Source organism: Galeopterus variegatus, unplaced genomic scaffold, assembly GCF_000696425.1.
Source record: "Galeopterus variegatus unplaced genomic scaffold, G_variegatus-3.0.2 Scaffold2360, whole genome shotgun sequence".
Classification (NCBI taxonomy): Eukaryota; Metazoa; Chordata; class Mammalia; order Dermoptera; family Cynocephalidae; genus Galeopterus; species Galeopterus variegatus.
Window position 1 is genome coordinate 116,338 of NW_007728471.1, and position 14,769 is coordinate 131,106.

The window sequence follows — 14,769 nt, forward strand, 5'->3', positions numbered from 1 at the left end:
TCCTCTCTTCCTCACTCCCTCCCTTTAAGTTAGTTCTTCCCTCTAGTCACTCATTCCATGACTATTGAACACATGTTTTGTGCCAGCATGAATCTGGGCACTGGACAAGACAGAGCGCCTCACGGAGCTTACGTTTCAGTGGAGGAGACAGATCATAACAGACGAGGGTGTCTTAAGGCTAAGTAAGGTCAAGGAGACCTGTGAGGTATGGAAGAGGGACAGAGAATGCTGGGAGAGGGGGAAGGCGAGGTACAGAGACAGAAGGAGGCAAGGGAGCGAGTCACATGGGTGGCTAAGGGATGGGAGTCCAGGGGGAGGGAACAGCATGTGAGGTGGGACAGTGCTTGGTACATTGGAGGAACCACAAGAAGGTCAGGGTGGCTGGAGAGGAGTGAGCTTGGGGGAGAGTGGAAGGAGAAGGGGTTGCGAGGTGATGGGGGAGGGGCCAGGTCATGCAGGGCCCTGTGGGCCATGAGGGCACTGGGAGCCATGGAGGGCTCTGAGCAGAGGAGGGACAGGATCACATGTAGGTTTTCACAGAGTCTTGCTGGCCCTGGTCTACAGGGAGGCAAAGAAGGAAGCAGGAGAGAGGAAGGAGGTGATAGCAACAGTTCTGTTTTTCTGGGTCCTTGGAGAAGCAGACTGCAAAATGGGATTAAACAGGATTACACATGCAGGGATTTTATTAGGGGAAATGCTGCTGTGAGAGTAACTCGGTAGGCAGCTGTGGAAGGCTGGGAAAGCCATCACACTGAGCAGATCTGACCCTGAGTGCAAGGCGGAGGGAGAGAGGGTTGGGTGGAAGTGCCTGGACCGCCGCATGGTCTAAGGAACACCTATGAAGTCTGTCGGGGTGTCCCACGTTTCCCAGAAAGAGATCTGCCTTAGTTTCCCTGTTGCACTCAGGTACTTGCAGGTGCAGCCTGTGGGATGGCTGGGGGTGGATTTCAGGACACAGTGACTGGGCCCTTGGTCAATACACTCCTGTCATTGGAGGTCCATGAGGTGCCTTCTCATGGTGGCCACAGACATCAATCATCAATACGGAGATGATGGGGCTGGGCCAGGCTGGCAGCTGTGGACTTTGAGAAATGGTCTAACTGTGGATATATTTAGAATATCAAACTCACAGGATTTGTTGCTGTTAAACATGAGGTGAATGAGAAAGAGAGGAATCAAGAATGACTTTAAGGTTTCTTGCCTGACCTACTTGAAGGATGTAGGAGCCATGAAATGAGACAGAAAAGATTGGGAAAGAAGAGGTTTCTGCAGGGAGAGAAGGTAGGGGTCCACTTTTACACGTGTTAAGTCTCAGGCGGGTATAAAGGCAGGAGTTATGTACACGCCATTTCTCCACTTTACCCTCCTCTGTTGCTCTCTCTTCTTTCCTTCCTACTTCAGCAATTAAATCAAAGATTACTTATTTTGTGCTCTCTCTGTGTGAGCAACATGTCGGGCACTTGATAATAGCCATGACTTTCAGCACTTGCAGGCTATTGGAAATGGGAAGATCAATAATCAGGAAAATAAAATACAGCATAATAAATGCTGCCATGGAGGAAGAAGAGAGGATTTGGGGACCCCAAAGGGAGCCCAGTCAGGGGGATGCGGGAAGGCTCATCGTGACAGGTGATGTCTACCATGAGATCTGAAGGACAAGCAGGAGGCCAGCTAGAGCAGATTTAGGGGAGAGCATTCCTTGACAGTATCCATCCTCTGCTCAGAACACTCCATGGCTCCCCAGTGTCCCTGGGACAAAGCCCATGACTAATGAGATCCTTCACAATCTGACTCTCGCAGACCACTGCAGCCCCACCACCCACTTTTCCACATTTCCCACTTTTCATCTAGGAATAAGAACCCACTCAGATATTCCATCCTTGTCATGCTCTCTCCTGCCAATGATCCCCCTCTGGCATTTCAAAGGAAAGTTGCAAGTATTCACACCATTGAGAAGACACACAGTAAAGCTTAGGGGCTAGGTGCACAGGACACAGCCACAATTTCTGAAGCCGGCTGTCTTATGAGACTCCTTTGTTAGAATTCACTTTTGCAAAGGCAGAGTTGTTTTCTGGCTTTTGTTTTTGTTTTGATCCCTTCCCCCCCACCCCCCACCACCCCATGTTGTGGACCACAATCTGCTTATCAGGAGCTAAGGAGGAAAAGGGAGACTTTTCTCCTTGCCTTGCCGAGATTCCTTTCAACAGCAGTTAGAAGAGCCTTTGTTTCCAGGCTGCAGCCTGGAATTCCCTTGGTTAGAACTGAGAAGAAGAGAAAAGGCAAAACTTCCAATGTGGAAGTGAAAGGGGAAGAATGGGGTAGCATGCCAATGGAAGATGGGGTGCACAACGCTTGGCTTTGCCCACAGATGGTCCTGACTAAGTTGACACCGCCAGGGGGTCCGCATCTGGGGTGGTCGGCATCATCAAGGTGGGACTCAACTCTAGCCGGACCCTGCACTGTTGGGCTGAGTCCAAGCCAGGCACCGAGTATTGCTGGGCCCTAGAACACTCTGCCAGGGAGTGTGTGGGGGAGCAGCTGATCATTGGCGCTCTGACCTGAGAACACAAAGGGACCTACAACTGCACAGCCTTCAATCCTCTGACCCACCTGGCTCACTCTGCCTTGGTCCTGGTCAAGGTGGTCAGTGAGTCTCTCAGGCATGCCTTCCCCTGGGATCCAAGTGGCTTTTCCTGATGCTGGCCCCAACCACCTAGTCTTTCCTTACCATGGATTGGAGTGTGGCAGCGCGTGTACCGCATGGGCAGGTTCCCAGTCCAGACCTGTCAAATCCCAACCCCTAGCGCTCAGGCCCTGGAGCCTCTACTTCCTGCGGTGTGCCCTGGCAGACTCTCCGGGCTGTTCCTCAGTCTTCTTTCCTGCAAATGGGGTTTGTGATGCCTACCGTTCAGAGTTGTTAGTAGGACAATGAGTCAGGAACATAGCCAGTGAGAGAAAGAGTGAGTGGTATGGGCAGTCAAGAACCTTTTTAATAACTGGGTGTGACTGGCAGGGAGTCTCTGTGTTCTGGTATTGAGTTCTTGAAAGGGCAACACGGTGTCACTGATCACCAGGGGTCACATCCTGGCTCTAGTGCTTATTAGCTGTGTGACCTTGGGCAAGTTACTTAACATCTCTGGGCCTCTGATTTATAATTTGTAAAACAAGCATAATATTTGTGCTAATTTCTTAGGGTTGTTGAAGATTAACATTTGTAAAGTTCATAGGGCAGTGCTTGGCATATTGTAAGTTTTTGTTAAACAAATAAAATCATTTTTTTTCCTTTTTGTCTTTTTTTACTGACTGGTAATGGGATCGCAACCCTCGGTGTCGCGCCCATACCGGGGACCGGCAATGGGATCGCAACCCTCACTGTTGCGCCCACACCTCGCTCAGCCAGTGAGAGGGAACCAGTCTCCACATGGGATCCGAACCCTCGGTGGGAGCACCGCCGCGCTCCCAAGTGGTGTACTCTCCAGTGCGCCACCAGGCTGGCCCAATAAAATCATTTTTTATTGTGCCTGTGCCACATGTCTCATCCAAGCATTTCCATACACAATATTAAGAAACACTTCTTAGGTCTCTCTGTCAGCCAGTTATGAGATGAGCCTGTTGGTATATTCATTGTACAGAAGGAGAGACTGAGACCTAGAGACCCAAACCCTGTTGCCGGGGTTTGAAACCAGGCTGGCTGCCTCAGAGCAATGTCCTTAGTTGACCACCTTTTGTCAAGCACCTACTATGTGTCAGGCAGTGTGCTGGTACTTTTATGCATGATCCCATTTAATCTCCTCAAAAGTCTATAGGGTTAAGAATTACTATCCTTGTTTGACATATAAAGAAATGTAGACTCAGAGAATGAAACTAAGAAGCCCTGAAGCATGCCAGGAAGTCCCTCCTATGCCTCCACAGCAGAGACTTTTCCTCGTACCCCTGGCCCTCGTGGCTGCCTTGCTAATCCCAGTGGCTGGATTTCACCCCTTTGAGAAAGGTTCAGGCAGAAGGAGGATGGGCAAACAGCTGGCTAATGTTAATTGCAACACCACCACTTATTAATCACCTACTGTGTGCCAGGCATTAACATTTGTGATCTCATCTCATCTTTTTTTTTTTTTTCCCCTTTTTTTGTCTTTTTTCGTGACCGGCAATGGATTGCAACCCTCAGTGTCGCGCCCGTACCGGACCGGGACCGGCAACGGGATCGCAACCCTCGGTGCTGCGCCCGCACCTCGCTCAGCCAGTGAGCGGGAACCGGTCTGTATGTGGGATCCGAACCCTCGGCGGGAGTGCCGCCGCGCTCCCAAGCTGTGCACTGTAGCAGTGCGCCACCGGGCCGGCCCAGATCTCATCTCATCTTTGCAACATCCTGTACAGTGAGTACCGTTTCCCTCAATTTTCAGATGAAGAAATGAGACTCAGAAATTAATTTACATGTCTGGGGTACACAGTCCCAGAGAGTTGAAGGGCTCCAAGTGAAAGCCAGGTTCCTGGCTTCCAAAGCCCTTTCCTCTGGTCCTCCTGGCCTCCTCCATGGAAGGGGTGACAGGCAAATCCATATTCGATCCATCATCCTAATCAGCACTGTCATCACCACCACCATTTACTGATGACTTTCTATGGGTCCAAACATGACATATTAAACATTACTTATATTGAACATGAACACATATATGTTTAATTTTTCCAGCGACCCTATGAAATAGGCACTATTGTTTCCATTTTACAAGAGACAACTGAAGTGTAGAGATGTTAAGTTGTATGCTCAAGGTCACACAGCTGGTGTTTGAACCCAGACCAGTTGGCTCCAGAAACAATGCTATTAATACCACAGACTGCCACCTCCCAATGACTGGAAGACAAGTGCTCATAAAATGTCAGTGGAGATAAAGCTACAGCTTAGGAATGGGGCTGGAGGTAGGGATGAGGGTGTATCAGGCCTGGATCTTGATTCTCTTTCCTTGCCCAGATCCCCAGTCCTCCTCCATGTCTGCAGTGGCCATCGCTGGCATTGTTATCAGGATCCTGGCTGTCACTGCCCTGGTCTCAGGACTGGGCTATTTCCTCTACATTAGAAATGCCAGATGGTAAAACTGGGAATGGGATAGTGAGTGTGGCCAGCAGGGGGCCCACCTGTTGGGAGTGTTGTCACTGACCATGGTGCTGAGTGTGTGTGTGTGGCACCTGGGGACTTCAGAGGGTTTGGTGGCATTGTCTGAGAATGGACGTAGGATATGGGCAGAATCAGTGGAGATGGGCAGGGACTAGAGGCAGAGAAGACTGAGGGCTTTGGGGTTTCAGGCCCTCAAGGAGAGGCAGAGAACCCCATCCATGAGGCCACACAACCCACCTCTGAGGAGAAGAACCCTACAGAGCCCATTTCCAGTGAGTGAATCCGTGGCTGAAGCCTGCGGCAGTGGAGAGGGCTGGGAAAGAGGCTGGGGCTGGGAGCCCAGGCCTCCCCTCCCAGCTTTGCCACCAGGTTATCGTTTGCTCACGGGCAAGCCCTGTACTCTCAAAGCCTCAGTGTCCCCACGTGGTGTATGGATGAGATGGGAGTCAGGAACTCTGAGGGGTTTTGTCTGACAACATGCTGGCATTCTGTCCTTCCTCAGTCTCAGAAAACCTTGTTAATTGATTGTTACAGACACTCCTTCCTGCGGAATCCAATCCCAGCCTCGTAATCCATCTTCACACAGTGCCTCAGGTGCCCTCTACTGATGAGCGGGAATTGACCAGAGGCAAAATGAGACATCTTTGCCATCTCTGGGCCTCGGATTCTGGAAGAATGGGCCTCATGTGTGGAAGGCCCTCTAGAGACTGTCCAACTGCGTTAGTCTGTTTCTGTTGCTTATAACAAAGTACCTGGAACTGGGTAATTTATAAGAAAATAAAATTTATTGCCTACAGTTTCTGAGGCTGGGAAGTTTAAGGTCCAGGGAACACATCTGGTGAGGGTCTTCGTTTGATGGTGGCTTCAGGGACACAGGGTATCACATTGCAAGACAGCAGAAGCAGAGAGAGACTAGCCTCCTCATTCACTCTCCTTTTAAAGCCCTCCAAACCATGTCCATGACCACCACTTTTAATCCATTCGCTACAGCTTGATCCTGCAATCTAATCACCTCTTCAAGGCCCCACCTTTCAATTACTGTAATAGGATTTCCCACCCTCAACTGTTACAATGGAGATTAAATTTTGGGGGGACATTCAACTCAAGGCACCAACCCTGCTCCCTTTTACACAGAGGAGAACCACAGCCAGTAAGGATAAAGGGCAAAACCCCAGCTATAGAGGACCCACTGGCTCAACCTAAGCCTTTGATTTCTCTCCTCACCTGTGTCACCGAACAGCCTTATCTAATCCAGAACTTAATTTCTAGGACGTTTGCAGCTCAAGCTTGCTGGAGATGTGATACGGAATCCTGGGGAGAAGGGAGGGTTTCTGCCAATTCCCTCCTGTGGATGGGGATTCTGGAAAAACAGCACCTTCCCTCATATCTCTTCATAATTCCAGCTCTGGGCTGGGATTCACTTTCTCTAGATAGGCTGAGGCCCAAATGTGACAATATACTCAAGGCCAGGGACAGATTGGAGTAAAAAAGGTAGGTGATGCTCCGGAGGGACCCTCCCTGCTCCTCTGACTGCCTGGCCCTTCCCCAGTCTGGCAGAGCTGCTCCTGTCCTGTCCCTCAGGGTGGGGGCAGGGCAGGCATCTTCTCCTGAGAACACCTGGTGCCAGCTTGCGTCTCTCTGCATCTCCTCCGCTGCCTTCTCTGAGGATCCCAAGACACTCTCTGGCTTTTCCATATCTTCTCCTGTTCTTCTTGCTATTTAACATGACAATGCCTAGTCTTGAGCCCTTCTGGGAATCAGCCAAAGCTATTTCTGAGAATGTCTGGTGGTGGCGCCCATCCCAAGCCCTATGACCTCTTCACAACTTTATTTTTACCCAGATACGGCTACCAGACCTCCCAGAGCAGTTCTGTGAGGTAGGTTGGCCCTGCTGGATTTGATTAAGGAAGCTGTGAAGGAAATACAATTCAAGAATTTTATTATTTATTTATTTATTTATTTTTTCCTTTTTGTCTTTTTTCGTGTCCGGCAACGGATCGCAACCCTCAGTGTCGCGCCCGCACCGGACTGGGACCGGCAACGGGATCGCAACCCTCGGTGTTGCGTCCGCACCTCGCTCAGCCAGTGAGCGGGAACCGGTCTGTATGTGGGATCCGAACCCTCAGCGGGAGCGCCGCCACGCTCGCAAGTGGCGCACTGTAGCAGCGCGCCACCGGGCCGGCCCCAAGAATTTTATATTTGACGAGCCTGAGAGACCATATTGTCTAAATCTTTTGTTGTGCATCACAGGGCCAGGGATGGGGAGAAAGTGGCCCAAGGCCTCCCAGGGAGCTGGGTCAGATTCCAGGACTCTGGTTCCTCTTTTGTTCCTTCTACCTCCAGGGCTTAGGATCGGATTGCCAGTGAGGTATACTGGGGGGCTAATAAACCTTGCGTGGAGGGGCACATGCTGGGGTAAAATGGAGGTTGGGAGTAGAGGTTGCAGAGCCAACACGAGAAAGGAAAGAATTCTGGGTCAGGGCAGGGCCTGGGTCCTAACTCTACTTCCACTTCCAATTCTCTGCGAGAACATGTGCAAACTCCTTCCTCTCTCTGGGTCTATGAAGAGAGTAAGTTGGCAGTTTCCAGGCAGTCTGTGTCTGTGGGCTTACCTGATCTCCCTGCTCACTTGCAGAAGGGGCCACCTTCAGCAACCCCTGGAGGCTATTCACAAAGCCCCAGGAAACCACCACCCAAGCTTGCAGTGTATTCATTGGATCCCACTCTACGGAAGGAAAACACAAAGTCAGACTAGGAGGCGTTTTTAAGCCACGCTGAGACTTTGTGCAGGTGGAAAGCTGTCATCAGTCTGCCTCATCCTCCCTACTGAACAGTCTATAGGATAAAGTATCAAAAGAATTTCCCTTTAAAAATCTTTTCAATTCCACTCCATTCCTTTCCATCTCGTCCCATTCACTGCACCCCGTCCCGTTCCTTTCTGTCCATCCCACTCTGCCTTGTTTGAACCCATTGTGTTCCTTTCCATTTCTTTCTTAACTCATTCCTTTCCATTCTTTTCCTCTTTTCTATGACATTTTATTCATTTTTATTTTTTAATTTTAATTGCATATCATTCGCTTCCCCTGTATTCCATGATCATCTGTTTTATTCAAGTCCAATCCATTTTCATCCTATCGCTTTATTTCATTTTCGTCCTCTTCCTTTCCACCCCCTTGCATTCCTATTCTTTCCATTCATATATTTAACCCATTCCATCCATTCTGTTTCCTACCACTGTATTCTTTTCTATCCAACGTCCCTATTTATATTCATCCCGTTTGATTGGCTTTCATTTCATTCCACTTCTTCCCATTATAAATACAGTTGACCCTTGAACAACCCGCAGGTGTGGGTTCACTTACACATGGATTTTAAAAAAAATAAATACCGCAAGTGTATTTTATCTTTCTTATGATTTTCTTAGTACCTTTTTCTTTTCTCCAGCTTACTTCACTATTAAGAACTCAGCATATAATAATATAAACACACAAAATATGTGGCAACCGACTGTTTCTGTTATCAGTGAGGCCTCTGGTCAACAGCAGGCTATTAGTAGTTAAGTTTTGGGTAAGTCGAAAGCGATGCATGAATTTTTGGCTATGCGGGGAGGGTGGGGTTGGTGCCCCTAACTCCCACGTTATTCAAAGGTCAACTGTATTTCTTTTCCATTAGCCTCCTCTTCTTTCCATTCCCTTCATTTCCTCTTCCCCATCCTTTCCCCTTCCATTCAATTCTAATTCACTGTTTTCCATTTCCTTCCATTCCGTTCTCTTCCATTCTATTCCCTTTTCATTCCTTTCGAATCCACTCCACTCTGTTCCGTTCATTCTACTCCATTCCTGTCTTTGTTACCTTCCATTCCAAACTTCCCATTTAATTTCTTATTTTCAAGTTCACTCATTCCACTCCTTTCCGTGTTGTTTAAGTTCTTTCAGTTTCATTCCAGTCCTTTTTTATCTCCTATATTTTGCATTCCCTTACGTTTCATGGCATTGCACCGAGTTTCACTCAATTACGTTTCATTATTTTGGATTCCATGGCATTCCATTTCATCCACCTTTTGGTCCTTTCAATTGTGTTCCTTTATTTCTATTCTTTAATTTCCACAGTGTCCTTTTATTGTACTACTTTTCTGTTATTTCCTCTTCATTTCTTTCCTCTAATTTTCATTGCTTTGCTTTCTCTTCCATTTTCATCCTATACCCCATTTCATTACTCTCCTTTCCACTGCATTTTGCTTTATTTTATTCTCTTCCTTTTTCTCCTTTCCTGCTATAAGTTTTCTTTTCATGCTATTCCTTTCCTTCACATTTCTTTGGATCCCATGCCATTTTATTCCACTCCATTCTCTGCCTTTAATTTCCACTGTATTTCTTTCTGTTCTGTTTTGTTCTATTCTATTCCAGCTCTATGCATTCCACCCAGGCCTTCCCATCCCTTTCTGTTACATTGCTAACCAATCTATTTCTTTTCATTTATTTCTTATCCTTTCCAATTCTTCATTTGTTTTTTCATGATATTTACTTCCCCACATTTCTCCCATGGGAGATTCGAAGCAGCTTGTGTACAATTTTATTAAATGGTGCTAAACTAGAAACAGTAATCATAATCAGGAAAAATATTTTTATAATAGCAGCAAATCAGGATATGGGTAAAAAAATAAAAATATGCTGGACCTACATGGTATCTGTTCTTATACCTCTTATTTGTCTTGGCTTCCTGGTAGCAAACAAAAAAGAGGAATGATCAGTTGCATCACTCAAAAGGAAGGCATAAGCAGAGCTTCCCATAGCAAGTGCGGATAACTCAGGTGATCGCTCCCTAGTTCTGAGGACTAGTGGATTTAATGACTTTAGTATCCCTGCTCTCAGGACTAGCTGCATTGCTCCATGTTCAGGGATGGACCTTAGACTCTACACTCTGATGGAGTCAGTGACCAATCAGACTTTATCCCGAGGAGACAAAAGAGGGAGGCCAGAACAGGGGCTCAAATCCATGCCCTATCGACAGAGTTTTGTTTGGTTTGGAAAAGAGAAAGTTTAGGAATATAGAATTCCAGTGTTTTAATGTCTGAAGGGCTGGCTTGGGATAGAGGGACAAACATGTTCCCTCTTGTTGCAGAGGGCAGGTCAATTACCATGGAGTGTGGGTTAGGGGGTGGTAGACTTTAGCCCAATCACAGATGAACTATTCTTGAAAAATGTGAATATTCTACATATCTTAGGGATTTTTAATATTAAGAAAGATAAGCCCTCTGATAGTTCAGATAAAATGGGGATTAATTGAGAGAACGCTGAGGAATATCAGATAACTCAATTTTAGAAATTACCAGTGGGCCTCATGGGGACTGGTACATCGTCGGGAAGCTTCTCTCTCTATGGTTTCCTACTGTATGGTTTCTCACTTTTGCTAATCTATGAATAGTTTCCATTCTTCTCAATATAGATCGAATTCCTGTGCAGTCTCCTGGTCACTGCTGCTCTATAACTTCAGTTTATATTTAACAACATCCTCCGCTACAGTTTCAGCAGTTCTATGTTAAATTTCTTCGGAGGAGAATCTAATTGACTCAGTCCATTGTATGGATTGTGTTTAGGTTTGTCAGTTCTCTAATCAGCTGTGGACTGGCACAAACTTAGCCACCTAAATCCCTCTCCTCTTCTTGGTCTGGGGAGGGGAGCCATGTTTGTTTCCTATGATCAACCAAACAAAAGCTCACCTGAAATCCCACCTAGTAACCTTCCCCTTTTATGTCCTCAGCCAGAATGGGGTCAAATGGTACTCCTTATTGCAAGGGAGGCTGAGAAAATGAGTTGTTAGCCCTCCCAGTCTCTTTAGAAGCAGGCTATGGGGAAGGGTATTAGGTATGCCAACTCAGTGCTACATTCTAGAGGGACGCTAAGGAGCAAGCCATGCAAAGGTATGAAGTGGAGCATTCCAAGTTGAGAGGCATCAAGAGAAAAGGCCCCAAAGTGGGGGTATTAGTTATCAGTTGCTGCATAATGAATTACCACAGACTTAAGTTTAAGACAACACTCTTCCATTATCTCATAGTTTCTGTGGGTGAGGAGTCCAGACACTGCTTAGATGGGTTTTCTGCAAGGCTGTAATCAAAGGGTCATCCAAGGCTCAGGTCTCATCTGAGGCTTGATGTGAAGGAGCCACTTCCAAGCTCACATAGTTATTGGCAGCAGTTTCTGGTGGGTGGTCATAATGAGGGCCTCAGTTTCTCATAATGAGGGCCTTAGTTTCTTATTGACTGCCAGCTGGACTTAAAGGCCCTCAGTCCTTTGCCATGTGGCCTCTCCATAGGCAGCTCACAACATTGCATCTTGCTTCTTCAAAGCAAAACAGAAGTCACAATCTTATGTAACAAGATCACGTACATGCAATCATGTACATCCCGTCACCTTTGCCAAATTCTATTGGTTAAACTCAAGACATGGGTCCTGCTCTAAGGACAGGAGATTAAATAAGGGTATGAACACCAGGAGGTGGGGATTACGGGGCCAGCTTAGAGTCTGTTTACCACAGTGGAGAAGTAGATGGACCAGTCCAGGAACAGAGAGGTGACTGAAGTGCAGTGAGAAAAGAGGAAGAACTTTGTAATTTCTAAGGATGGGGAAGGAGAGAGCCAGGCTGTTTGGGCCCCAGACTACAGCAAGTAGATGGGAAGGGTCCACCCAGCAAATGGAAGTCACCTTTTCTCTATGTTTGACTGGTGCTTATGGATCTAGAACCCAACATTTACTGCCGAATCATTAACCAGGGGGAAGTGTGAGTCTGAGTCAGCCATAGATGAGCAGGGACATATGCAGGAATCACACAAGCACTGGATTTTCAAATCCCAGTAGAGGATAAGGAACAGGAGCTCTTAAGAAAAGACAGGAGAAAGATGGAGTGAAGCTGGGGGTTGAGTCTCCTGGGCAGGGGTAGGCATGAGATGCTTGGAATCCTGAGGGGCTTACGAGAGAAGAGAGTGAGAATGAGATTTGCTGAAATTAAAGAGAGTGAGTAGTCGAGGATGACTGTGAGGTTTCTTGCCAGAACAACTGGAAGACTGGCAGGTCACTTTCTGAGGTAACAGTAGGGGGAGTGCAAGTTTGGGATAAGGAGGGAAAGAAGAATTTGGTTTAGACATGTCAAGAATCAATTGTAGGGCTGGCCCGGTGGCGCACTGGAGAGTGCGCTGCTTGGGAGTGCGGCGGCGCTCCCGCCGAGGGTTCGGATCCCATGTGGAGACCGGTTCCCGCTCACTGGCTGAGCGCGATGCAGGCGCAACACCGAGGGTTGCGATCCCGTTGCCGGTCAGTAAAAAAGACAAAAAGGAAAAAAAAAAAAAGAATCAATTGTAGAATCAAGTAGGCAATTGCTCATAACAGTATAGATAGATCGGGGCTAGAGATGTGCATTTGAGAGTTATCAGGGGGATTTAAAGTTATGGGGCTAGATGAGTTCCTGTGTCGATAGATGGTCCCCAAGACCACCTCATGCTCAATGAGAGCACCAGATCCTAACCACTAGACTATGAGGGAGTGTCCTCATGCTCCATGAATTGCTAGGATTTGCAGGACCCAGTTGTTACACTCATGGTTACAGTTTATTATAGCAAAAGGATAGAGAGTAAAGTCAGCAAAGGGAAAGGCACGTGGGGCCAAGTCCACAGACACCATGCGCAAGCTCCCAAGTGTTCACTCTCAGTGGAGTCACGTGGGAATCCCCCCAGCAATGATGTGTGACAACATGTGTGAAGTGTTGCCAACCAGGGACGCTCACCCAAACCTGGGTGTCCAGAGTTTTTATAGAGGGTCAGTCACAGATACTGCCTGTGTGCCTGACCTCAGTTACTGAAGCTCCAGACTCCCAGGAGGGAAGCAGGTGTTCTCCACAAATCACATTGCTAGTATAAACTATCTGGAGACACTGACACACCATGGCTCAAGGCCTCAGGCATGCGAAACACTTGTACCAGACAGAACATTACAAGGGCTTATTAGTTCCTGGGAACCAGCCAAGCATTAGTCATGAAAACAGACCTTTCTTGGGAATGTGCAGGATTTGAGCAACCTAACCCTGCTACATTAATCCCAAGGAGAGTGGCTGAAGACAGGAAGGGATAGGGGAAACCTGGGAACTTCCCTTTTCCCTCTCAAGAAATGTCTTCCTCCCCCAATAACCTAGAAACAGGTCACTCTCTCCCTGTACCCTCTAGTGTCTCTTTCTTTCTCTTCCAGTATTCATAGCAAATGGATTTATGACCTGCTTGCTCTTCAGTGGATGTTGAGCCCTCACCCAACTCCTGACCAATAGTACCTCATTGTGACACTTGGGTCTCAGCCAATCCCCAAATAGCTGACAGAGAAACCTCTGGGTTAGATGGGCCTCTTTCCAGAATGGGTTCCTGTTCCTCAGTGGTAGCTGTTCTTAAAGTCCCTGTAATATTAAAGTTAAGCCAGGATTTGGAAGCTCCTGGAAGTAAATACCACTACCTTGTTCATTTTGAAAGAAAAAAAAGAGACAAAGTTAGTTCTACATTAGATGTTATTATTAAAGCTTTATTGTCTGAATATCTTAAAGTAAAAAAACAAACAAACAAGTAAACAGAAAAAAAGGTGAGCTAAGACTCACAGCATCCCATTGTGAATTTTGTCGTATTTGTACTTGTAGATCTGCAAGATTTGACATCTTTACAACACAGCCAGCAATGTAGCATTTCTATTTGTCTTTTATCTCTCTCAGTAAGGTTTTGAGGGTTTCTTATTATGTCATGTATTTATCTTACGAAATTTATTTGTAGGGCTTTTTACTGCCTCTATTGTGAATAAATACGAACCTTTATTTCTGTCTTGTTTGCAAATTTAATATTGCTTGTATAGAGGAAAGATATTGACGTGTAAACAAGGGGAAATATAATGTAAGAGCATGGACTTTGGAGTCAGAATTCTTGGGCTCAAATTCCAGCTCTCCGTTAACAATACAATCTAGAATAAGTTACTTAACAACTCTGGGCTTCAGTTTCCTCTTCTGTAAAATTAGATAACAGTCCCACCTCATAAGAGTTGTTGAAAGGACTAAATGAGAAATATATATAAAGACCGCACAGTGCCTGGCACATACTTTATTATTATTTATATTAAACATTTATATTTGTATTAAACATTTACATTTGTATTAAACATTTATATTTAATAAATATTAAAGTTTATTTATATTAAACATATAAATGTTTATTATTATTAATTTCATATTCCATGATTTTTTAAACACTCCTTGATGTTAGTTTCTTTTAGTTAATTCTCTCGGTTCTTCTGATAATAATGTCTGTTAAGAACAGTAATTTTTTATGCACTGTACCCAATGGTTATAACACATATTTATTTTGTATTGAAGTTCTATTTTTTTTTTTCCTTTTTTTTTGTCTTTTTTCGTGACCGTCAACAGATCGCAACCCTCAGTGTCGCGCCCGTACCGGACCGACCGGCAACGGTATCGCAACCCTCGGTGTTGCACCCGCACCTCGCTCAGCCAGTGAGCGGCTGGTCTGTATGTGGGATCTGGACCCACGGCGGGAGCAAGCGGCGCACTGTAGCAGTGGGCCACCTGGCCGGCCCTTGAAGTTCTATTTTTAACACCAGTCCTTTCTAGATATATGCTGAAAC

At 46.4% G+C, this 14,769-nt stretch overlaps 1 protein-coding gene across 1 annotated transcript in view; it reads left to right on the plus strand.

Moving 5' to 3' along the window:
* CEACAM20 (carcinoembryonic antigen-related cell adhesion molecule 20) overlaps positions 1–5,390 on the plus strand; it is a 32,315-nt gene extending 26,925 nt beyond the window's left edge. The window contains 3 exon segments of the mRNA XM_008581470.1: positions 2,369–2,647; positions 4,967–5,084; positions 5,246–5,390. Of these exon segments, the coding sequence (XP_008579692.1) occupies positions 2,369–2,647; positions 4,967–5,084; positions 5,246–5,390 (542 nt within the window).
* The last annotated feature ends 9,379 nt before the right edge of the window (positions 5,391–14,769 follow it).